Here is a 19,432-nt window from a genome sequence, read left to right as displayed (position 1 = left end):
CTATTTTAAAGAAGTATTGGCAAACTTGACAATATTAAATATTTTCTTCAAATCCCTCAAAACCGGCCAACTTTCTCTTCTATGTTCCCTACCCTATAACTCCTGATTACTGAATTATTAGTGTCTCACTAATAGCTTTTTTGTATTTAATCAGTTAAGTTCTCTACCTTCTGCATTTGTAGGGTGATTACACTGAGCCATGCTCGTGACATCCCAGATTATCATCTTGACACAGAATCACAAGAACTGAACTGTCACAGAACTGACTGGATTAGCAGAGGAAGAAAGGGCATATTACAAAAGAGAAAGGGAAGTTTTAACTTTTACTTTCCTGCCAACAATTCTCCTGGATTTCTTTAGACTTGTTTTAATGGCTGCATTGCTGCCCAAGAGTCCAGATAGAAGCAACTTCCTTACAGCTTCTGTGTTGTCACCTACTCTGAGGACACATAGCCAAAGTGTGCCTGCTCTGTTGTGCAGTGTTCTGTGCCAGAGGTTTTCAGCTTGGGCCCATGAACTACATTTTAAGGATCAGCAGATGAGACCAAAGAAGATCCAGCTCACAGTCAAGGAAGCCTCTGTTCACCACACAGCAATTTGTGCCTTTGCTGGGAAATCTGGGTGAATCTGCAAGCCCAAATTTTGAAGACCACAGGAAAAGATTAACAGAATATGCTCCTCATAACAGCACTTTTTTCCAAGCCTGTCCTACATTTAGCTTACCTAAGAGCTAAAGAGGGCCAGTTACTCAGGGCAAGAAACCATGGATCCCACAGCCTGACCTCTGCTCTGGAGCCTTACTCCAACAGGACTACTTTCTGATCACACTCAGAACTGAAACAGATCTAAGAAACCTTTCTCCTCCTTACTGCTTTCTTGGGAGCCAATACCACCTCTTTCAGAGGCTCTTAAGAATTAACCAGCTGGTCTCCACCATCATGTATGAACTATACCAAGTTACACCCGCAGCAATTTTTGCACATCTGACATTATAATACATTGGGATAATTCTCTTTACAGTGTTCAAATCCAAAAAAAACAGCCAGGTGAAGACAGAGAGAGAAGCGCTGTTACTGACAGAAAAAGGAGCCTCTTCCCAGTGTTTATGATTTGTTTATTATCATCGCTTCTGAATACTAATAAGTAGCAAAATAAGTCCTAGAGGCTGTTGCAATGGTATCATGTGCGTCCCTGAAAGATAAACATGGCAAAAATACAGGGGTCTGACATCTAGGCCATTATGATGGTAGCTAATTTTGTCATCATACTACTAGAATTCGAAGTTCAGATAAGCTAAGCAGGGGCTGTGTGCCCATCAAGCCAAAATCAACATGGGCTACATGAGCTGCTGATTTTCTTCTTCGCTGCAAGCAAGTGGTAGAAGGAGAAAGGAAGGGAGAGAAAGAAAAAGAGACCTTTCTTCAGTGATTTGAATCTAGTGCTGGAGTGTTCAACAAAACATTCCTTTCCAGAATTTAAATTCTCCCTTTGATGAGCACCTAGTGACTCAGTGGGATTTGCTAAACTTCCATTTGAAGCTAGAGAAAAGTAATCTTACTCTTTATTTCTTCCCCCACCCTCTGCTACACCCTTCTAATCATGATAAATATATCTAAACATGCCTGATTAAGCCAGACAGACGATACGCCCCTAATCTGAACTGATCAGGGCTCTGGAGCTGCCAAAGTGAACCTGCTGTCTTTCTATCAGACAGAGCAATAAGGGGTCGGTAATGCAGCTCCATTAACTGCTTCCCACAGAATGAATTTTCCCTGACTGCTCCCAAAGAGCAGACACTTGAGGAATGCCGCCTGATGGGAAGTTGCTTTGAATGGTCTCTTTTGGCACAATTGTCAAGCAGCTCCTTCTCAAGCCCTACAGACAAACAACTGAAGTATAAAAAATGTAGCCACTTCCTTCTGTGCTACTTTTTCATATCTTATCTAGCTAACTGCCTCTCAATTTTTCTCATCTCCTTTTGGTAAGCTTCAGCACTGGCTGATACGTGTTATACTGCAAGTGTGTGGTTATCAGAATAACAATCCTTTTCCTACTGTGCAAATGCATATGTATGCAAGGGATCTATCTGCTTTTGTGTACTGGTGGAGATTGCATTTTGTGGATTCACAGAATTTAGGGCCACAACAGACTACTATATAAATATACCACATCGATATATTAACACACCTCGTGCATTTAGTATATTTGCACTAATATTGAAGGTTCATTGGAGGATAAATGGATATAGATCTCAGAACAAGTACAAGAATGTACACCTCTGAGTTTGTTCTGGAATCTATGTGCATGCACATACATCTACTTCCATGCAGGTGTAGCTCTTTATGATCTTTATCCTCTCAGAGGATGTACTCTTAGTAAAAGACTGCAGTTGAGATGGATCTGAGGGGTGTCAGACAATGTTCAGGCTCTGCGAAATCCAGTCTTGGGACTACTTACCCAAAACCTGGTCTTTGATATAATTACAAGTACCTTCAAACCCTCTCTGAATCACACCAGCTGTGATCAGCTCCAGGGTACAGTTCTGCTAGCAACAAGTCTAATGGAGAATTATACTTCTCAAATTTATCATACAAGAGACTGGGATGAGGAGTGATGTTATATTCAGACATGTTTCATCAGGATTTTCCAAAAGTCATTTTCAAAGCAAAGGAGTCAAAACAGAATCAAGCATCTGTTACCTTGAGACTTGATAAAAACCAACCAACCAACCAACAAACCACAGACAATAAACCTTACAATTAGATCCAGATACTCCAAGGTGCTTTCCTTATATTTGGGTATCTAAATAAGGGAAAGAATACTTAAGATTCATTATCTCCAGCTTTAACTGTCAGAGAGTTCCAAAAAACAGACACTATCCAACACATTGTTCTGTAGATCTGAGCTCTTGTACTGTTACTAAGAGCTGAGCAATTCTGGCATTCATGCAGGTCTGCACAAGAAGATGCACAAACTAGATGTGCATGTGAATGGTACATTCCCTTTGTCTATGCGTGATCACGCATTTCACAATGTGAAATGGAAATCTACAAAAAAAATCTGTAAATATTTGTGCTAAAGTAGGAGTAGGTTCACCTTATGTCTTTGGCTCATTTCCACAGCAGTTAAACTCCTTTTTTCATGTGTAAAAATGAAGGATGGAACAGAAAGCTATCATTTCTTTATTTCTGGGCATAGCACAACTTGGAGATTTCATTACATTAAGGCATTAATCCAATCTGGTAAAAATAGTTTTTAATCTTATATTGGACTCTACTGTATAGCAATACATTTGAGTGGGTTATGTGAACAAAATGATATGCAAATCTGCTAGTATATACTGCTGGGTACATAATATTATGTTTCAAATCTGCTACTGCATGTTTCTTTGATCAGGCCAGCTGATAAAATTTTGTGTAAAATGGGAAGAAGTGCAAGATCAGTGATGAAACTGCTATTTTCCTTGGTGTTTTTTCTGTTAGATTAATCCTGGCAGCATGGGTAATTGTGCAAAATCTGGAACTCTAGTACTAAAATTACATTGTGTGTCAACAGATACAGCTTTGTACAAAAGCAGAGCCACAGTTAGCTCAGCAAGGAAAGGTAGCATTTCTTTGTAATTTTAACCATAAATCTATTTTTGTACAAAATTGCATCTGACTGCACAAGTTGTGTTTTTTTACTGAAAAGTTTGCCTCACTTCTTTTCCCTTATATATTTTTCCTCTTCTCTTGTGCTTTTATTTAAAAGAGAGTTCAACATACATTTAGCTATGATAATCTAAGCACAAACGTAGTAAATCTGATAATTAGATTCCCAGAGCCCTCTTACCTTGCACATGTTACACATAATTTTGGCTCGCAGCCACCTTTGCTCTGAGAAGATCTGATATACTTTACATAAAAAGCTTCACATTTAAGTAAGGGCAGAGAAATTGAAATGCTACCAGCAATATGTGCTATGTGGTATAATGAGCACTGCTGTGGTACGTTCGTTGTGTAATGTCACCACTTGCACATTTACCTTCCCAGCCTCTGTGTTGTATTAACTATGTTTTTTCTGCTTAATGGATCTTCACGGTTCAACTTACATTTAAACACAGAACCCCTTTTACAAAGCCTAAGTGCTACAAAAGAGCCTTTCTATAAATTGAAGTCAGCCCATATACATCTGCATTTGAGAATGCTTCTGAAAGGGTTTTAAAAGCAATCAATTAGAATAATTCATACATTTGAAGATGCAACTTCAACAGTCAATCCAATTTTTCTTCTCTTTATAAGGTAAATGTGAATGCCAGCTTGTTACTATTTCTGGGGTTTGTCTCTGCACAGCAATCACACCATTTTAAGTAGAAGTGTGGAACATATTTCATGTTTGTCTATGCATTTTTTAGTTCACTTGGATTACGATACCTTTGAAATTCAAGTACAGCAGCAGTTCCTGAATGATTTAACATGTAGACATTTTTACTCTGAAGTAGGAACAACTCATTCTTGTTTATCTTAATTCATAATCAAGTTATATCAAATTGGAATAGATTCTCATCACCTGGAATAAAAATACCCAGGTCATACCCTGATGCAGGAATATTTGTTACTGAACTAACATGCAGATCAAGACACAATTAGGCACATAAAGTTCCTTATAGGTAGATCAGTCCTGGCATCCTACGTTTCCCATTCCTACAGCGTGGGCACCTTCGCGGCAATGAGGCTAACTGGAACCTCACTGTGCAACCCCCGTACACACTGCAGAAATAATCACGGTCCCACTCCTCCAGTGAGCAAGTGATCGATTGCTGCTCTGCAGCAGGGAACCACACAGCCTTCAGACTATTCAATAGATTACATGTGGCAAAAAGGGAACACTGCGCAAAGGGTGTGAATGAGTCATTCAACATTTCAGGTTGACTTAAGTTTTTCTGCTGCATTTATTTCTAATCTTGATGTGCTATCCACATTTGCATGTTAAGCAGGACGGGAAGAAAGATTTAAATTATTTGCTACAATACACACATGGAAAACAGCAGACTCTGCATGTGTATGGGAATGTGGGATTACATGCATGACTGGGTGAATGCAGCATCATGTGAAGTGCCTTTTCTACCCTCATACAGGAGCAGGTGTTCTGCATGCAAGCCTGAACACATCCCAGCAAAAGTATGTTTGAACATGTGCATCTTTAGGAATCTGATTATAAATGAAAGATGTTCACTTGCAGTATGCCTGAATGGAGGAACAGAAGTCCCAGCACATACTTCAGGTGCCGTGTGTGGCGTTTTCTTTGGCAAGTACAAATCCGAGCAACCGTGAATGAGCTGGTCTGTGTACGCTTGGAGGGTAGGTATGTGTTGTGTGCATGTGGGTGACAAGGAGCACCCGTGAGCATGAGCAGGTGTCAGCTGAAGCTGGAATTTATATGTTAGTCAAACACAGCCAGCAGTGAACCACCTACTTAAAGATTTCTATGGAAAGAATACATGGCAACCTCTCAACTATACTCCTTCACTCCTGATCAGGCTTCCAGTTTAAAGTGCAAGTTTGCAGAAAGTCTGAACTCTTATAGCTCATCCTGGAGTCTGTTTGATCCATGCATATTTAGAAACTGTAAGCATTAAGCCGTTTTAAAGTACATGCTCACCTCTGAGGATTAGGAGCCTCAGTTCAAGCACTTGGGTTTGAAACTCTGCACAAAGACACTGACTTAGCTCTCATTTAAGAAAAAAAAAATAGCTATCAGTACAGAGACAAAGATCCTGGTGTAATTCCTCACAGAAAATATTTTCCAAGGGTGAAGAGGCAAACATAAGGTACTTCATGAGATACTCATGGCTATGTCACAAGGACTCAGTGCTTTAAAGTGAAGATAGAGGATCTCACTGTGCATATGGAATCAGTGGGCCACACAGGAACTAATTCTTGAGGAGATGAAATATCAGTTGCGTGGGGCAAGCAGAGCTCTGGTATCTTGCCTCAAGCTAAAAACAGTCAGGTTTGGTTTTGCACAGAGCTAACAATGTATCTGCAACCAGAGCAACAGACTTGCAGGGTGTCACATATGTAAAGGGCACTGCCATGATCCACGTTACTGTTTTTGGTTTTTTTTTGGTAATATTCAGATTATTGTGTCCTTTAAATTATTAATATTATTTTACTGCATAAAGCACTGCAGATCCTCTTCCCTGCCTCTATTCTGCAAGTTACCGATACCATGCTCAATTAACTTTGGTGTATGAATATAGGATGGACATTGTCTCTCTCAGTTTCAGTAATTTTTCCTGAGTGCCACAGTTTGCATACAAACCACTGAATGGTTGTACTTAAATCTCCAAGTAAAAATGCTTTAATGGAAACAAAAGTGCACATTCATGATGTTTGTATTCTAGTCATATTAAGTATCATGTGCTTCATTATCTGAAAGCCTAAACATTGGGCCTGGTCTACACAGATTTTTAAATAAAGAAATGAGTGCAATTCTAGTTCAAAAAGTTTAGAGCAAATGTATTTGTACAGTTGTTTGGGTGGCAATTGCAGGCATATTATTTCAATTCCAATTTACCCCCTTGTTTTGGTGTTTGTATTGGCTTCGTACAGAACATAAAAAGGAATGAGATGAAAATCTCATTTTCCTTAGTGAATACACTCCAAAGCACACTTATGGAGGTACATAAAAGTCTAGCAGCCATTGGTACTGGTAACAAAATGAGGGGAGACTCCACACAAAAGGACTCTGAATAACCCATGAGGGTCTTGAGTAGCAGTGGGAACTCTGGGTGTGCTAAGGATGCCATAGCATAGGTAGTCAGGGCAGAGGCACAAAATGATCCACAACAGCTGCAAACCAGTTCACAGACCCCCTGAGAACTGGCTTTGGTCCTACCAACTCACTTAATCATGGGCTTAATTGTTTTACCTCGACTTTGTTCTCAGGCTGAGAAATGGGTGTGTGCATATTGGAAGAAGCCAGTTGCTGTATTCAACATTATGTTACAGTTTATGAGAAGAGGACAACATGCTATTTCTTACACAAGACAATCATGCACAGTTGTTCCTAAAGTTATGCTCCAGAATACACTGTGCTGATGGCAGTGCTGTCATCTAAGAATCACCTTGTGAAAAAGAGTTGAAGGCAAAAAAATATTAAAAAGTCAGGAAATTAATATCATATTGACAACCTGTTGGATTGGTTATTGTATTTCTATGTTATATCTCTTTTCCTTACCCTTTCACAGTCTTCCCTATTCATAATGCAAACTACTTGAAGCAAGTGGTATTCTTCCATATGATGCAATTTAACAAAAACCAATGGGTCAGAGCTGTCTATAGAATCATATGATAATTAGATTAAAGGAGATCTGTGGAGATCATCTAGTTCAAGCCCCTGCTCACAGCAGCGTTAACTTTGAAATTATACAAGATGAAAATGTAAGCTGATTTTTCTACGGTGATTACTCTAATGGAACACCAGTCTCATTCAGGCAATGATATCTGCGTGTCTAGATCAAAGACATGGAAAATCATTTAGGTAGAAAATCTGCTTTAAATGATTTGAGATTTCTTTTCAATATCCATTTATAAGATGATACTGACTTCAGTGCTAATGGTTATGTATTATCAAAACACACACAAAAACGAGGCTAGCATTACAATCATTATTTCCCAGCTTCTGTGTGCTTAACACTCTCATTACATAACTTAAAAAAATATTATTCATAGATAGAATTCAGAAAACAAGGTAAAAGAGGAAAGAAGGAAAAAATTCCAGAATGGAAAAAAAAATTACTTGGCTAGGCACTGTGGAGAACACTGTATGTCATGTACCTCATACAGCCTTCAAGAAGGTGCTCCTCTTCTACATATCTTAGAAAGTCCGCAGAAGAAAGTTTTGAGACCTGCAAACGGTAGGAACTGTGCAGCTCTCACCCTCCAAGATGCATTGTGAATGTGGTAAGGGCTCTGCAGTGAGAAACCTGCCAGTGGCAAGAATTACTTGTCACAAGACTTAAACAAGGCCTGTGCACTGCTACAATGAGATTTAACCCCTCAAAGTAGGGATTAGTGTGATTACTTCCATATTTCCAAATGGGGTGAATTTTATCCAAACTGAATACATCTAAAAATGTTATCAACACTGCAATTCTGCTTCCATATGACAAAAAAAAAAGTTCCTACAACGTTCACTGCATTTCCATTTTCTATTTTGTTCCCTATCAGTTTCTTCTACTCACATCTACTTTAATTGGTATCAGATTTAAGGAACTGCAATGTTCAGATTCATTACTATTGCATATCTTGCTATATTTGATTATGGTAGGCTGTCTCTTTTGTCTTGAATGTGAGCCTTGCTTCTCAGTTTAGCTTTACAAAAATAAATATATTTAATAAAGTGATCATCTTCATAAAAGAAGCTAATCCACAAAGCATTCACTGAATTTTGGGATACTGTTTTCTTGGTTGCTTTGTCTGAAAGTGGCTGGACTTTGCTCATCTCTGCAGCTGGTCAAGGGAAGAGGAAGATAGATGTTCAGCCCTTCCAAAGCTCAAGTCAATTAGGCACCTGAGATTGCATAGCAGAAGTTGATGCATTCAAAATCACCCCCTTCAAAATATCACATCAGGATTGTTTAGACTGAACAGGACAACAGTGTTTCAAAAGAACAACCTGCTCAAAAGTTAAAAACCATTTCAAACAAAAATGTAAAACTAAGCATACTGAACAGAAACTGTTCAAAACAGCAGTAATTCATTAAGAAAATAATCACTCTTCATCCCAAGAGATTCCCAATGTGTTTCACAAATCTTGAATTAAATTCAGACTCGCTTTGTATTTCTGGTACCATGATAGGCTTCATCGGGGGGGGTGGTGGTGCAGCAGTGCTTGGCAGGGGCCACACACTGCTGTAGTTTCTCCCTGGTGCGTTTTAAAGGATTACAGCTGATCCTTTGGCTTCTCTTGCTAAAACTACCCAGCACTTTAATTAAGAAGCTCTATTATGAGCTCTTCTTTTGCCACAGCCTCACTGAGAATAGCATTTCTCTGGACAGCTCTGGTACGGTTTAACTGAGCAGGTAAACCTGCATGTTAAAATATGATGACTGTGTCCTTTGACCTTAGCTTTACCCTGGAGGATACCTCTGGTTTGGCTGCTTCTTTCCCTGACTCTGTGTCTATCCCTTCACCTAACAATGAAATCCATCCTCCAGTGCTTTTCAGCAGCGCACAGCAGGTTAAGAGCAGAAGCAACAACTGGCCAATTAAAATAAAAATGTCAGATGTGCAGAAGGCAAACTGAAATCTGCCTGGGTTATCAGGGCAAACTCCTTCAGACTTGTGCAATTAGCTGAAGGATAATTGATGACCACAGGCAATCAACCTACAGTTGTAGGTCTCACATGCAAGAAATGTGCTAGGGCATATCATTCAGTATTGACTCACAGGAAAGGGCTTGAATCTCGTCACTAACATGATCTCCTGAAGTGCTGTGAATTTCTTTAGAAATCTCCCCAAAATTACCAGACAAAATCACAAAGAGTTTCAAAGACTCGAAGCAGTGGCTACAAGTGTGCTACCATTCCCAGTGACTCTGTATGTTACAGTACACAAAGAATGGTAAAAGCTCTTTAGGTGGCTGTGGAGAGGAAAGGAATCCTTCAGCTGAGAGCAGTACCACTGATGATTTGTTACAGCGACACAGTAATAATACAGGTGAAAACAGGTGTGGGGAGCTTTGAGGCCCTACAAAAGAGATAGAAATCAAGGCAGGAAAAGGAACTCTTATTCTGGAGTACTGATGGCTACCCAAAGAACTATCCTGAAACAACTGCTCTTGTACAACGATGCGGGGAGAGCTCCTCATTCAAAAAAAGCCCTTCATCTTCTCTCCATTCTACTTCCCACTCTTCATTTACCTTTCTCTTTAGAATGACAGCTTGCTGAGGCCTGGATTTTCTTCTGCCATGACTTTGCCTGTATCTCAAGAACTGATGTGTTTAGTTGTTTTTGTGGTTTTTTTTATTTAATCAAGACAGCTACTCCATAGTGAATTCCCAATGGAATTACTACCTTGATGTAGCTGTTTGAAGTACGTATTGTATTGAACACAGCTAGCCACATTGTCATAAAATCACTGAGATTCCACACTGAGGAATATATCTGGAGTAATCCACTTGAATATTAAAGCACTGCTTCTTTTTGGCAATGAAGACATAACCTCTGTCAGTGCAGAGCATCCAGTGTCAACAGTGTCTGAAAGTCAGTTAAAGACTTTCTGTAAAAGAATTGATTAATACTAAAGCTCAGGATGCTTAAAGAGCTGACCCACAGATGCCCTGGAGATTTAAGAAAATATTTCTAAACACATTCTGCAGTTGCAGTTATTAGTGAATGAGTAATTCCTACAGACATCATCCTGTGGTTGCTTCAACCCTGTTTCCCACAGTGACCTCAATAGTCAAGAGGAGCAAATCAGAACAGTGTTGAAAAACAGTAAAAAAAATAAAATTAATTAGTGTATACTATGGAGGTGTTTGTCTATCTGTGTACTTACAGTTGATCTGAGTTTTGCATTTAAAATAAGGATATGGTGTTTTTTCTATGTATGAGAAGCACGGTGTACATTAAGAATTACAGCACTAATTGTAAGGGCACATAATGAATTTCTAGAGAAGTTACAAGTAAACCTATTAACTAATTCATTAAGTAAAATTATTCTGAAATATGGGTTCTTTAAGAAACTTGACACTTTGGGCTTAATGTTTTGTTTGTTTATATATCCTCCATAATGTATTGTTTAATCTAGATTTTTATTCTACTTAAAGATCACCTTGCCTAGACAACATATGAAGATTTTTCCAAGATTTTTTTTTACCTCTATGATGCTTCTTACGAAAAATTTTCTCTTCAAAAAAAACCCCTGGTGTTTAATTCATTCCTTCAGATAATGCTACAAATGGAGCTTTCAAGACACCTGAGCTGCCCACAGCTAGAATGGCCGTTTCAAAATGTTCATCACTTCACACCAGGATTCTTGGTAGACTGCAGCACCACCATCTTCCAACAGCGATGCTTGCCTTCACTTCTGCTGGGAACAGAGGGAAGCAGCTGCTGCTCTGAATGATGAAACTCTAGCTGTGAGCAGCGATATCAGACCTACTGAGAACTGCCTTGTGGTGGTGTGGGAAAGGAAGAATATTTTCTTGAACATCATTTAAAGCTAATCTGACAATACAAACATTCAGAAGCTTTGATTATTAAATGGGCTTATTACAGCAAAAAAAGAGAGTATTAAATCATTTGGGCATGTAGTACAGGTGTAATTACTTGGCTTAGAGGAGATAGCAATATACGCTATATCAAATCAGTAGGCAAAGAACGCAAGTGCTGTACATGGCCTCTCCTGAAGGTAATGACATGATTATGACAACATCTATGTAATTTTCAGCAATGTAATATTGCATGTCTATTCATCCCCTTCTACTAAGAATGTCGAAGCACTTGACTTCAATGAATTAAGATTCACCAGTTGTTCAGGCAGGGAAAGTATTTTCAGACTAGATTCAGTTCTCTTTGACAGTAAATTGGGAAAATTTTTGTTTGCTTTGATGAATTTAATCTCAGAGATCTATTACACTATTAGGATTACCAAGAAAGAAGAATCCTAGCACATCATGGTTCAGCAGTAGCCTTATTTCTGTCAGTGTACTGATAATACAGCTTGAAACTTGGTAATACAGCTTGAAACGGTAAACTAATCACCCTGTTAGAAAGTGTTTGTTCCATCACTGTGTAGAGCTTTGCATACTTGGTTGATAGAGGATTCAGTCACTTTTCTCAGAATCATTATGGTTTGATATCTGGGTACCCTACTGGATATGACAGATGAATAGCCTGATCTGGTACAGCAAATGCTGTGTACAAACAGTCAGACAGAATGCCTCCAGTATCCTGTCTTTATCCACTATACACTTCTGCATGAAAAACAATTACCAGGGCACATTCATGCACAGAGACAATTTTAGAAGTTTGTTCCCATCCTAAAATAATCCCTTTTAGATTGCAGGGTTATGGAGTGTTTCTCCTGTGCCAGAACTCAGCTGTAGCTTGGAGTGGCTACAACCTGGAAACATGATGTTATTTATGTAGCTAGTTTATTAAAAATAAGAAAGGAATGGCAGATCTCTGAGGGTTAAAGTTTGTGCTTTAAGGGTTACTGGTGGTTTTGTCATGATGAGATAATAAAAAAATATTGGGGAACTAGAAAGGAAAGTCTAGAGAACGTAAGGCTTACAGTGACTCAGGGGGAAAAGTGGCATGTAATCGGTACTGTACACTGCTCTGAAAAGATAAAGCCATATGTAAAAAAGGTTATAGATCTGGGGAGGGGGAGGAAGGATGGATCTCGGAGCTCCAAGAAAAGGAAAAAAGAGTTTCATCATGTATTGGTGCATACTGTTCATTTAGGCATTTGAGTAATTTTCTTTCATCTCATAATATTTTGCAGTACTGACCTATGATCTTAGTGCCAGGATAATGTGTCCATTCTTAGCAAGCTTATTCTTCAAAGGTTAGTCTCCCCTGCTTAGATGTTATTTAAATGGCATTTTAGCCATTTAGAAATTAGCCATTTAGCCATTTAGAACAATTTTAAAAAAATAAGGTTACAGGAAGAACTCATACCCTTTCCAAGATCACTTTTGTTCATTCTCATCTATTTGAAATCCTTCTAGAAATAGTGTTTACAGCAACTACACTTCAGAGATGGTGTTCTGGGCTCAAGCCAAAAGAAAAGAAAGATGTCCTTCCTTTCACCCACATCGCCCAGCTGACTAAGTCCAACATCCATGGGGCAGTAATAACCAAACAACAGGAGTATTTAAGTAAAGCACCAGCCCACTAGAATGGCTATATCATGGGAGTCAGTTTGTACCTTGAAGCATGAAGACTATAGTGCATACACTTACTAGCCTCGCTAATATCACTGCCAATTCTACTCACATTTGTTTCTTTCTCTGCCCCCCACACCCCTCTTTTATAAAAGTGCTTATTTGAAATTGTCACTATAAAATACAGAAACAAGGCAGCCTTGAAGATGATCAAGAATCCAGTTTCCAAGCCCAGCTCAGCTAAAGATTTGCTGTGCTTTTCTGACCAAGTCACTTCACCTCTATGTATTGTAGGACACATCTAAAAAGTACAGTATAGCCATACGTGGAGATATGTAAATGGAAAGGGATTACTGAATGCCATAAAGCTGCCTTCTCAGGAGGCCAGTTCATTTTTACAGATTATAAATTTTGTTAAGATAGTATGTACGGCTTTAGTGCCCCTGTCATCTCAGTGTCATTACATTCATGTCCATGGGCCTGATTATAAAATGAGAGCATTCATACTCACCTGTCTTAAGGCCAAATGGTTAAAATTCCCATCAATATGTATAAATGTGTGTAGACATTAAGATGAAAGGCTTATACAGGAAAGGCAGTCAGTACCATATAACCCCTAATGGTAATATACTTCCTTTGTTGCTGCCCAAATGTACAAGGAATGGTGGAAAACTAAAATGAAAAGCCTAAGAAGTCTCCTTCAAGGGAGCTACAAAATAAAGATTTTTGAAAGATATCAAGGGATTTATGGATACTGTTTGCACTGACTTGAATATGGCTTGCAGCCAGGCCTGAGCTTCAGATCAAGTGTGTGACAATTATTAGATTGTGTATAGCAATTTCAGGAACTGAAAGAAGACAGAGTAGCTACGTTCCTCTTAAACCAAAACCAGACTCTGGAGAGAAGGGAGAAAGGCAGAGGAAGACAGGGCCTTATTATATTATACAAACAAAAGAAAGTAAAATGAGCCCCAAAGACATAGCCGTATCAACTGCTGGTAGCAATATTTCATTACTGATAAAACATACAGCATTTTCTCAGCTGCAGTGGGTAGGGCCTTCTGACTATTATCAGAGACGGAACTTGCCAGTGTGTGTATTTTATGGTATATACCTTACAGCTCCACTAAGAGAAGAATTTCAAGTGAAAATACGGTTAAGGGAAGAAACATAGTAAAGGGAATGAAGATCATTTTCATTATGTCAGGCAGTAAAACCAAAAGAGACTGCCTACAGCAGTAGTTTCAGACCTGTGGCTTAATAGCAACCTCTTGCTGGCCAAACTTTCAGATACTGCCTGTGGCCACAGAGAGCTGCTGTCAAGCTGCAAATTGGTGGGGAGGACAAAGTATAGCATTGTACAGACAGAGGACATTACAACCTCACTGCCGTTGCCCTTGAATCAGAAAAAATGGAGAGCAGTGGCATATGGTTGCAAGAGTAGAAGGTAAGTGTGGGGAAGAAAAAGAAATTCTGGGTGATTAGGTAAAGGAAGACAAAGTTTGAAGTGATGTCTGTTATTAGAGTAATGGCTATAACCTGTAAAAACAAGACAAGCTTGCAGACACGCTATACTTTTACAAACTAATGTAAGCAGGTATAAGAGATCAGGACAGACAGCTAACTTGAGAAGCAGAGTCCTGGTTCTCTGGTAGTTGTACAAAATTATACTTTGTGAAAGACAATTTTTTGTTTTGCCCAGGCAGATCATTCATTTTTAGGAGATGTGTGCAGAAGGGAGAGGTAGAGATGAAACAACTTCAAAATCCAGAGAACAAAACTAAGCTTAGACGTGTACATTTCACATTGCCTATCCATCCATCTCCAGGTTATTCTGCTTTCTTGATAAAAATGGGAATGACACATAGCACTATTTGGTGTTTAAACTCTTTTCTGTGGGATTGCAAGTTTGGATGCAACAAAGAAACAAAAGTAAATGTCACTAGATAGAAAAATAAGGGGATTGCTTCACTGGAACACCAACAGCATTTTTTCACCCAGAGCCTAGTAAGGGAAAATGTTTTCTCCATATCTTTTCCACAACTCATTTCACTGTCACATCATAGCCAGGGTTTATGCCCTGTTCAGAAAACTGGGAGCAGAGGCTAAAGCATGGGCCTTACTCTCCTTCCACTTACAAGTGGATGACTGGCATTGCTAGCTGCATCAGCTACAGTCTTCCATGCCAAAACATAACTGGTGGGCAACTCTCTCTCATCCCAAAAGCCAGTTTCTCCTGGCTCAGTCATTATAAAACCTTTCTTCTCCAGATCAATATGAATGTGACGGCTTCTCCTGCTGCTGAAGCAAGTTTAGATTATTATTTTTTCTAAGAAAATTTTGTGCTGATATAGTGCTACTAAATGCTGTCTTGGAGACTGATACCCTTTTGCTCAGAGGTTAACTGCAAGACAAGTAAAGTATTATGAACTCTCTCTATGCACACAAGCATACATGAAATACACAGAAACCTTGCCATGCAGCTCTATAGCACTCAATTCTAAAGAAATGTCTCATAGCAGTACTGCATATTATAGTTACAATGCATTAAAAAGCTTTAAAATAACATTAAAAAGCAGTTGAGGAGAAATTACATTCATGCCTGGCCTCTTGAGACCCCACCACATTCCACAGGAGACACCAAAAAGAGGGTCAATGATGCCAGATATACAGTTGCCAGAAGCATTTTTCTTTCTAGGCATCTTGCCCCAGTCAGTATTATCACACTGGGTGTCTGAGAGAGACAATAGTCTGATCTCTGTCTGAGCAACCTTAAAGTTTCTGGGAAATCTGGATATCTTTTTGCTTCTGACTTAAAAAAAACCAAAAACCAAACCATAAAAAATCCCCATTTATTATTTTCTTTGCTCTATTCCTATAAATACCCTCCTCCTGAGCACAGTCCTGATCCCCCATTGACAAGGAGAAAAATGTGATGCACCCGCAGTAGAAATGAAAACACATAAAACCTTGAGGCTTGCAGCTAAGACCTTCCTTGCTCAACTCTGCACAAAATGTGATGCTAATTTAGCCAATGCATCTACCCTTAAAACTTCATAGTGAAAGAAGCAAGCAACTGAGCAGATCTGTACCTTTGCGGCAGGTGGCTGCACTCTGCTCGTTCAGGATCTATGTTGAGACAAAGCAGTGGGGAATGGCAGGAGTCTCATAATAACCAACTTGTCTCCTGTCTTCAGTGCAAGTACTTAGCAAGGGCCGAAGTCTGCGGTGCCATGCAGTACACACAAGTCTTCACAATGGCATCGTTGCCTATCCCTCATGAAGCACAGTCAATCAAGCTGGCAGGGCACAAACCACAAACCACGCAGGAACTCACAGGCGTGGTAGCTTACTGAGCTGGGTGTGGGGCTCAGCTTAGTGTGGTTTTATTCTCTTACTGCAAGGCGTACAGTTACTCTAGAGCAGTTTTTCCTAAATGCTACAGCTGTTTGCTGCTTCAGCAGCATGCCATGTGCTGGGGCACCTCGTGACTTGCTCAACGCTCAGTTATTTACGTTATCTATCTGGAAAGCACTGGCCCCTTTGGACACAAGTACTCATTCCCAGGAATAAGCCATCAAAAGTCTCCTAAAACGTGCCCTTTTCTCTAATATGGGGTGACAGTGGTGGTCATAAGCTATCAGCATTTCAATTTGTGCAGCACCTCTCCTGCCACACATCCCATTTGACATGACAGAGTCCACAGGTGTGTGCACACAGTGTACCCACAGAGAAGCAATCTCTGTAAGCAAACACAGGCAAATACAAAGACCATCTTGTGCTTCTGCAGGTGCAGGCCAAGAGGGAGTTGATACAAGCAGTCTGGGATTTCATCAGAGTCCACAATTAGCGAACCAGAAGGTTGTCTTCAAGCTGTGAGAAAAAGAGGTATGACAACCAGATTCTTTTAAGAAGACAGAAAAGGCACATTTGCCTATTTAGTTGCATCAGTTTAGCCACTAGCACAGGTGCATCATGGAAGGCCGGTGGCCTGGACAGAGGGACCGTGATCTACCCAAAGCAGTGATGATTTATACGGCCAACACCCATACTATGGCACTTTCAGGTGGCAAAATATCTATGGACCACGTAAATGCCTTAAAAACAAAACTAGAATTAAGGCTTTCTCCTCAGGTGGTTAAAGGCTGAAAAGACACTGCTGTGCTACTGCACTAAGCTGTCTCCCCCACACCCCTGCCCGTTGCCCTGCATGCCACCCCTACAGGAAATGGCGGGGGCCTCCCACCCCTCGCAGCACGGGCTGAAAGCTAGGGAGGGGTGGGGCTTGCAGGATGATTGACAGTCCCTCTGAATGCAAGGACCCTATGGGGGAAGGGAGGGCTGGTTGAGAGCATTCAGATTGGGTTAGGAGAGAAAGGGGGTGGGTCTTTGCAGGTGACTGGCAGCAGTTAGACTCTCCCAGGGAAAAGGTTACCTGACAGTCACTGCTAGGTAAGGAGGAGCAGGGACAGGGGAGGGCTGGTCCTGGCAGTGTGAGTCCACCTGTGTGTCCTCACCTACATCAACCCCATTGGTAATTAACTACACACATTAATTACACAGGGGCATGATGCCCTGCGCTCATCCTGTCCCTTCTGAGGCTTGGCTTCCCGAAAGGCTGTTTTGCTCCCTGCCCTCAGAGCTCCAGTCCCTCCTCCTGCCCGAGGGCTGCCAGGGGCCAGCAGGGCCCCTGTGGGAGAAGGGACATGGATGATTGGAAAATCCGTTGCTGCTGGAAAGCAGAAAGTCCCCTTAGGAAACGCAGCCCTGGCGCTGGCCCATGGGCTGCCTGGTACTGTGCCTGCAGCTGCCAGCACCAGGCATTTCACAGGAAAAAGGAACTGACACGAAGTGAAATTTCTCCCTGCAGCCATTGCTCTAAGACCACTCTAAAATCGTAGCCTAAAAACATGAACTAAATTCTGTCTGGTAGACTGTAAGCCAGGAAAGGACCATTTGCTGCAGCAGAAATAGATTCATAAATTACTGAGTTCTGGAGCCAGTGAGATCCACACAACCTGACTTTTCCTGACTTTGTACCTGTTTGAGGATGTGGATGGAATTCCATTTCCTTGAGTATGGTTCAGAGCCTGGCCAAGTGGTCCATGCTTTTTCCAGCCTGCTGCTCAGAAAAAAAATGTTTTAACTCCTAATTATTGTTGACTTTGAAGAACAAGCAGCCAGATTGATAGGGTTCCATCTGTGTCCCTCAAAAGAGTGCAGGTGTTACAAAGAGAAATGGGCAAAATATGACTGATAATATTGAAATATCAAATCTTGAAAAGAAGTATTCTTAGTAATATCTTTTGTCCAAAAGGTTACAGAGAAGGATTAAGGTGTTTTGTGAATTTCTATCAAATTACTCCTTTGCCATTTTTAATGGTTGAAGTATTTCCAATACCAAATTTTCTGATTTTTCATCTTTACACTGCTCTCAAAATATTCTTTGCTTTGAATAAACAGGTAAAACCACCTGAAACAATAAAAAATATTTTTGGGCAAAACACAACTTTCCATTTGGTCTAAAACAATATACTCTTTGCTATTCAGCCAAAAATATTTTTTGTTTTGCATTAGAGACATCAATCTTGTAAGCAAACTGCAAATCAGTTATATATGCAGCATTGCAGCACTAATCACACAGAGCTGGCTCAAGAACAGAGGCACAGAATGCAAGAATCAAATGTTGATGTCTTGTCTACTAACACTAAGACCTAAACTGTTTGGCTTCATTTATATGACATGATTTGTCTAAACATTAACTGACAAACAAAAGCAAAAGACAAGAAATTAATGTATTGCTATATTCAGGCTTCAGGCCTTTGTAATCTCAATTACTTAATTTAAATATAATTTAAATGCAATCATCTACTAAATTTTATATTTCAGTCATCAAAATCTGGGTATTTCTGTTGTTTTGCGTTTTTTTATTATTTTTGTCCGAGGAGGATCTTTTAGGTTAATAGCTTGTTTTAGTTATGATTCAACTATTTTGACATGCTTTTTATCTCTAGTACACATCCCTTTTAGTGTCTTAGATTACTGGATAAATAACTACATCTGAGCATTAAGAGTATATGATTTGTCAATGTAGAAGTCCTGTCTGGTATTGCCCCCCAAATACTTGTATTGTAATGCCACGTTACTGTAATACATTCTTTTTTCACCTCTGAAATATTCCTGAGCTCCTGAAGTGAGGGAAAAGTATTGAGCTGGCATTGTTCTTTTTGTATGCATATAGAACTTCAAGCTGACGCTCCTGAACTTTTCAACACTTGCTAAAAACAAAGAAAGAAGAAAGCACAGCATACCCATCAAAATTGTAGACCAACAAAAGTCAAACCAAGTGGGGAGCCAGCTAAGGAAAACACGGGTACTAACTTTTCGGTTAAAGCAAGCTATGATTGCATGAGAATTATCTAATCCACGTGTAAACCAAAGGAAATCAATGTATGCTGCCATATAACCGATGTCACAGTGCAACTCTGACAGAGAGAGAGAGAGAGAGAGAAACATACAAAGGCAAAAGAGGAATCTCATGATTGAAGTTT

At 39.8% G+C, this 19,432-nt stretch overlaps 1 protein-coding gene across 5 annotated transcripts in view; it reads right to left on the bottom strand.

The window, feature by feature from the left end:
* Window positions 1-19,432, bottom strand: part of GRAP2 (GRB2 related adaptor protein 2) — a 119,268-nt gene that overhangs the window by 24,867 nt on the left and 74,969 nt on the right. Inside the window, exon 1 of one of the 5 annotated variants that reach the window (XM_080393017.1) lies at window positions 15,974-16,221. The exons of 3 other annotated variants lie outside the window; for them this stretch is intronic. Coding sequence is in view for 1 of the 2 variants with exons in the window: in XM_080393016.1 (XP_080249142.1) it covers window positions 7,821-7,825 (5 nt within the window). In the remaining variant the exon portion in view is untranslated. Of the gene's footprint in view, window positions 1-7,820; window positions 7,962-15,973; window positions 16,222-19,432 lie in introns of those variants that run through there. One more of the 5 variants, XM_080393016.1, reaches the window with a different exon arrangement.

This window comes from Falco punctatus (assembly GCF_963210335.1).
Source record: "Falco punctatus genome assembly, chromosome: 6".
NCBI classification, from domain to species: Eukaryota; Metazoa; Chordata; class Aves; order Falconiformes; family Falconidae; genus Falco; species Falco punctatus.
Note: the sequence above shows the minus strand (reverse complement) of the source record. Positions and strands in the feature narration are given on the sequence as shown.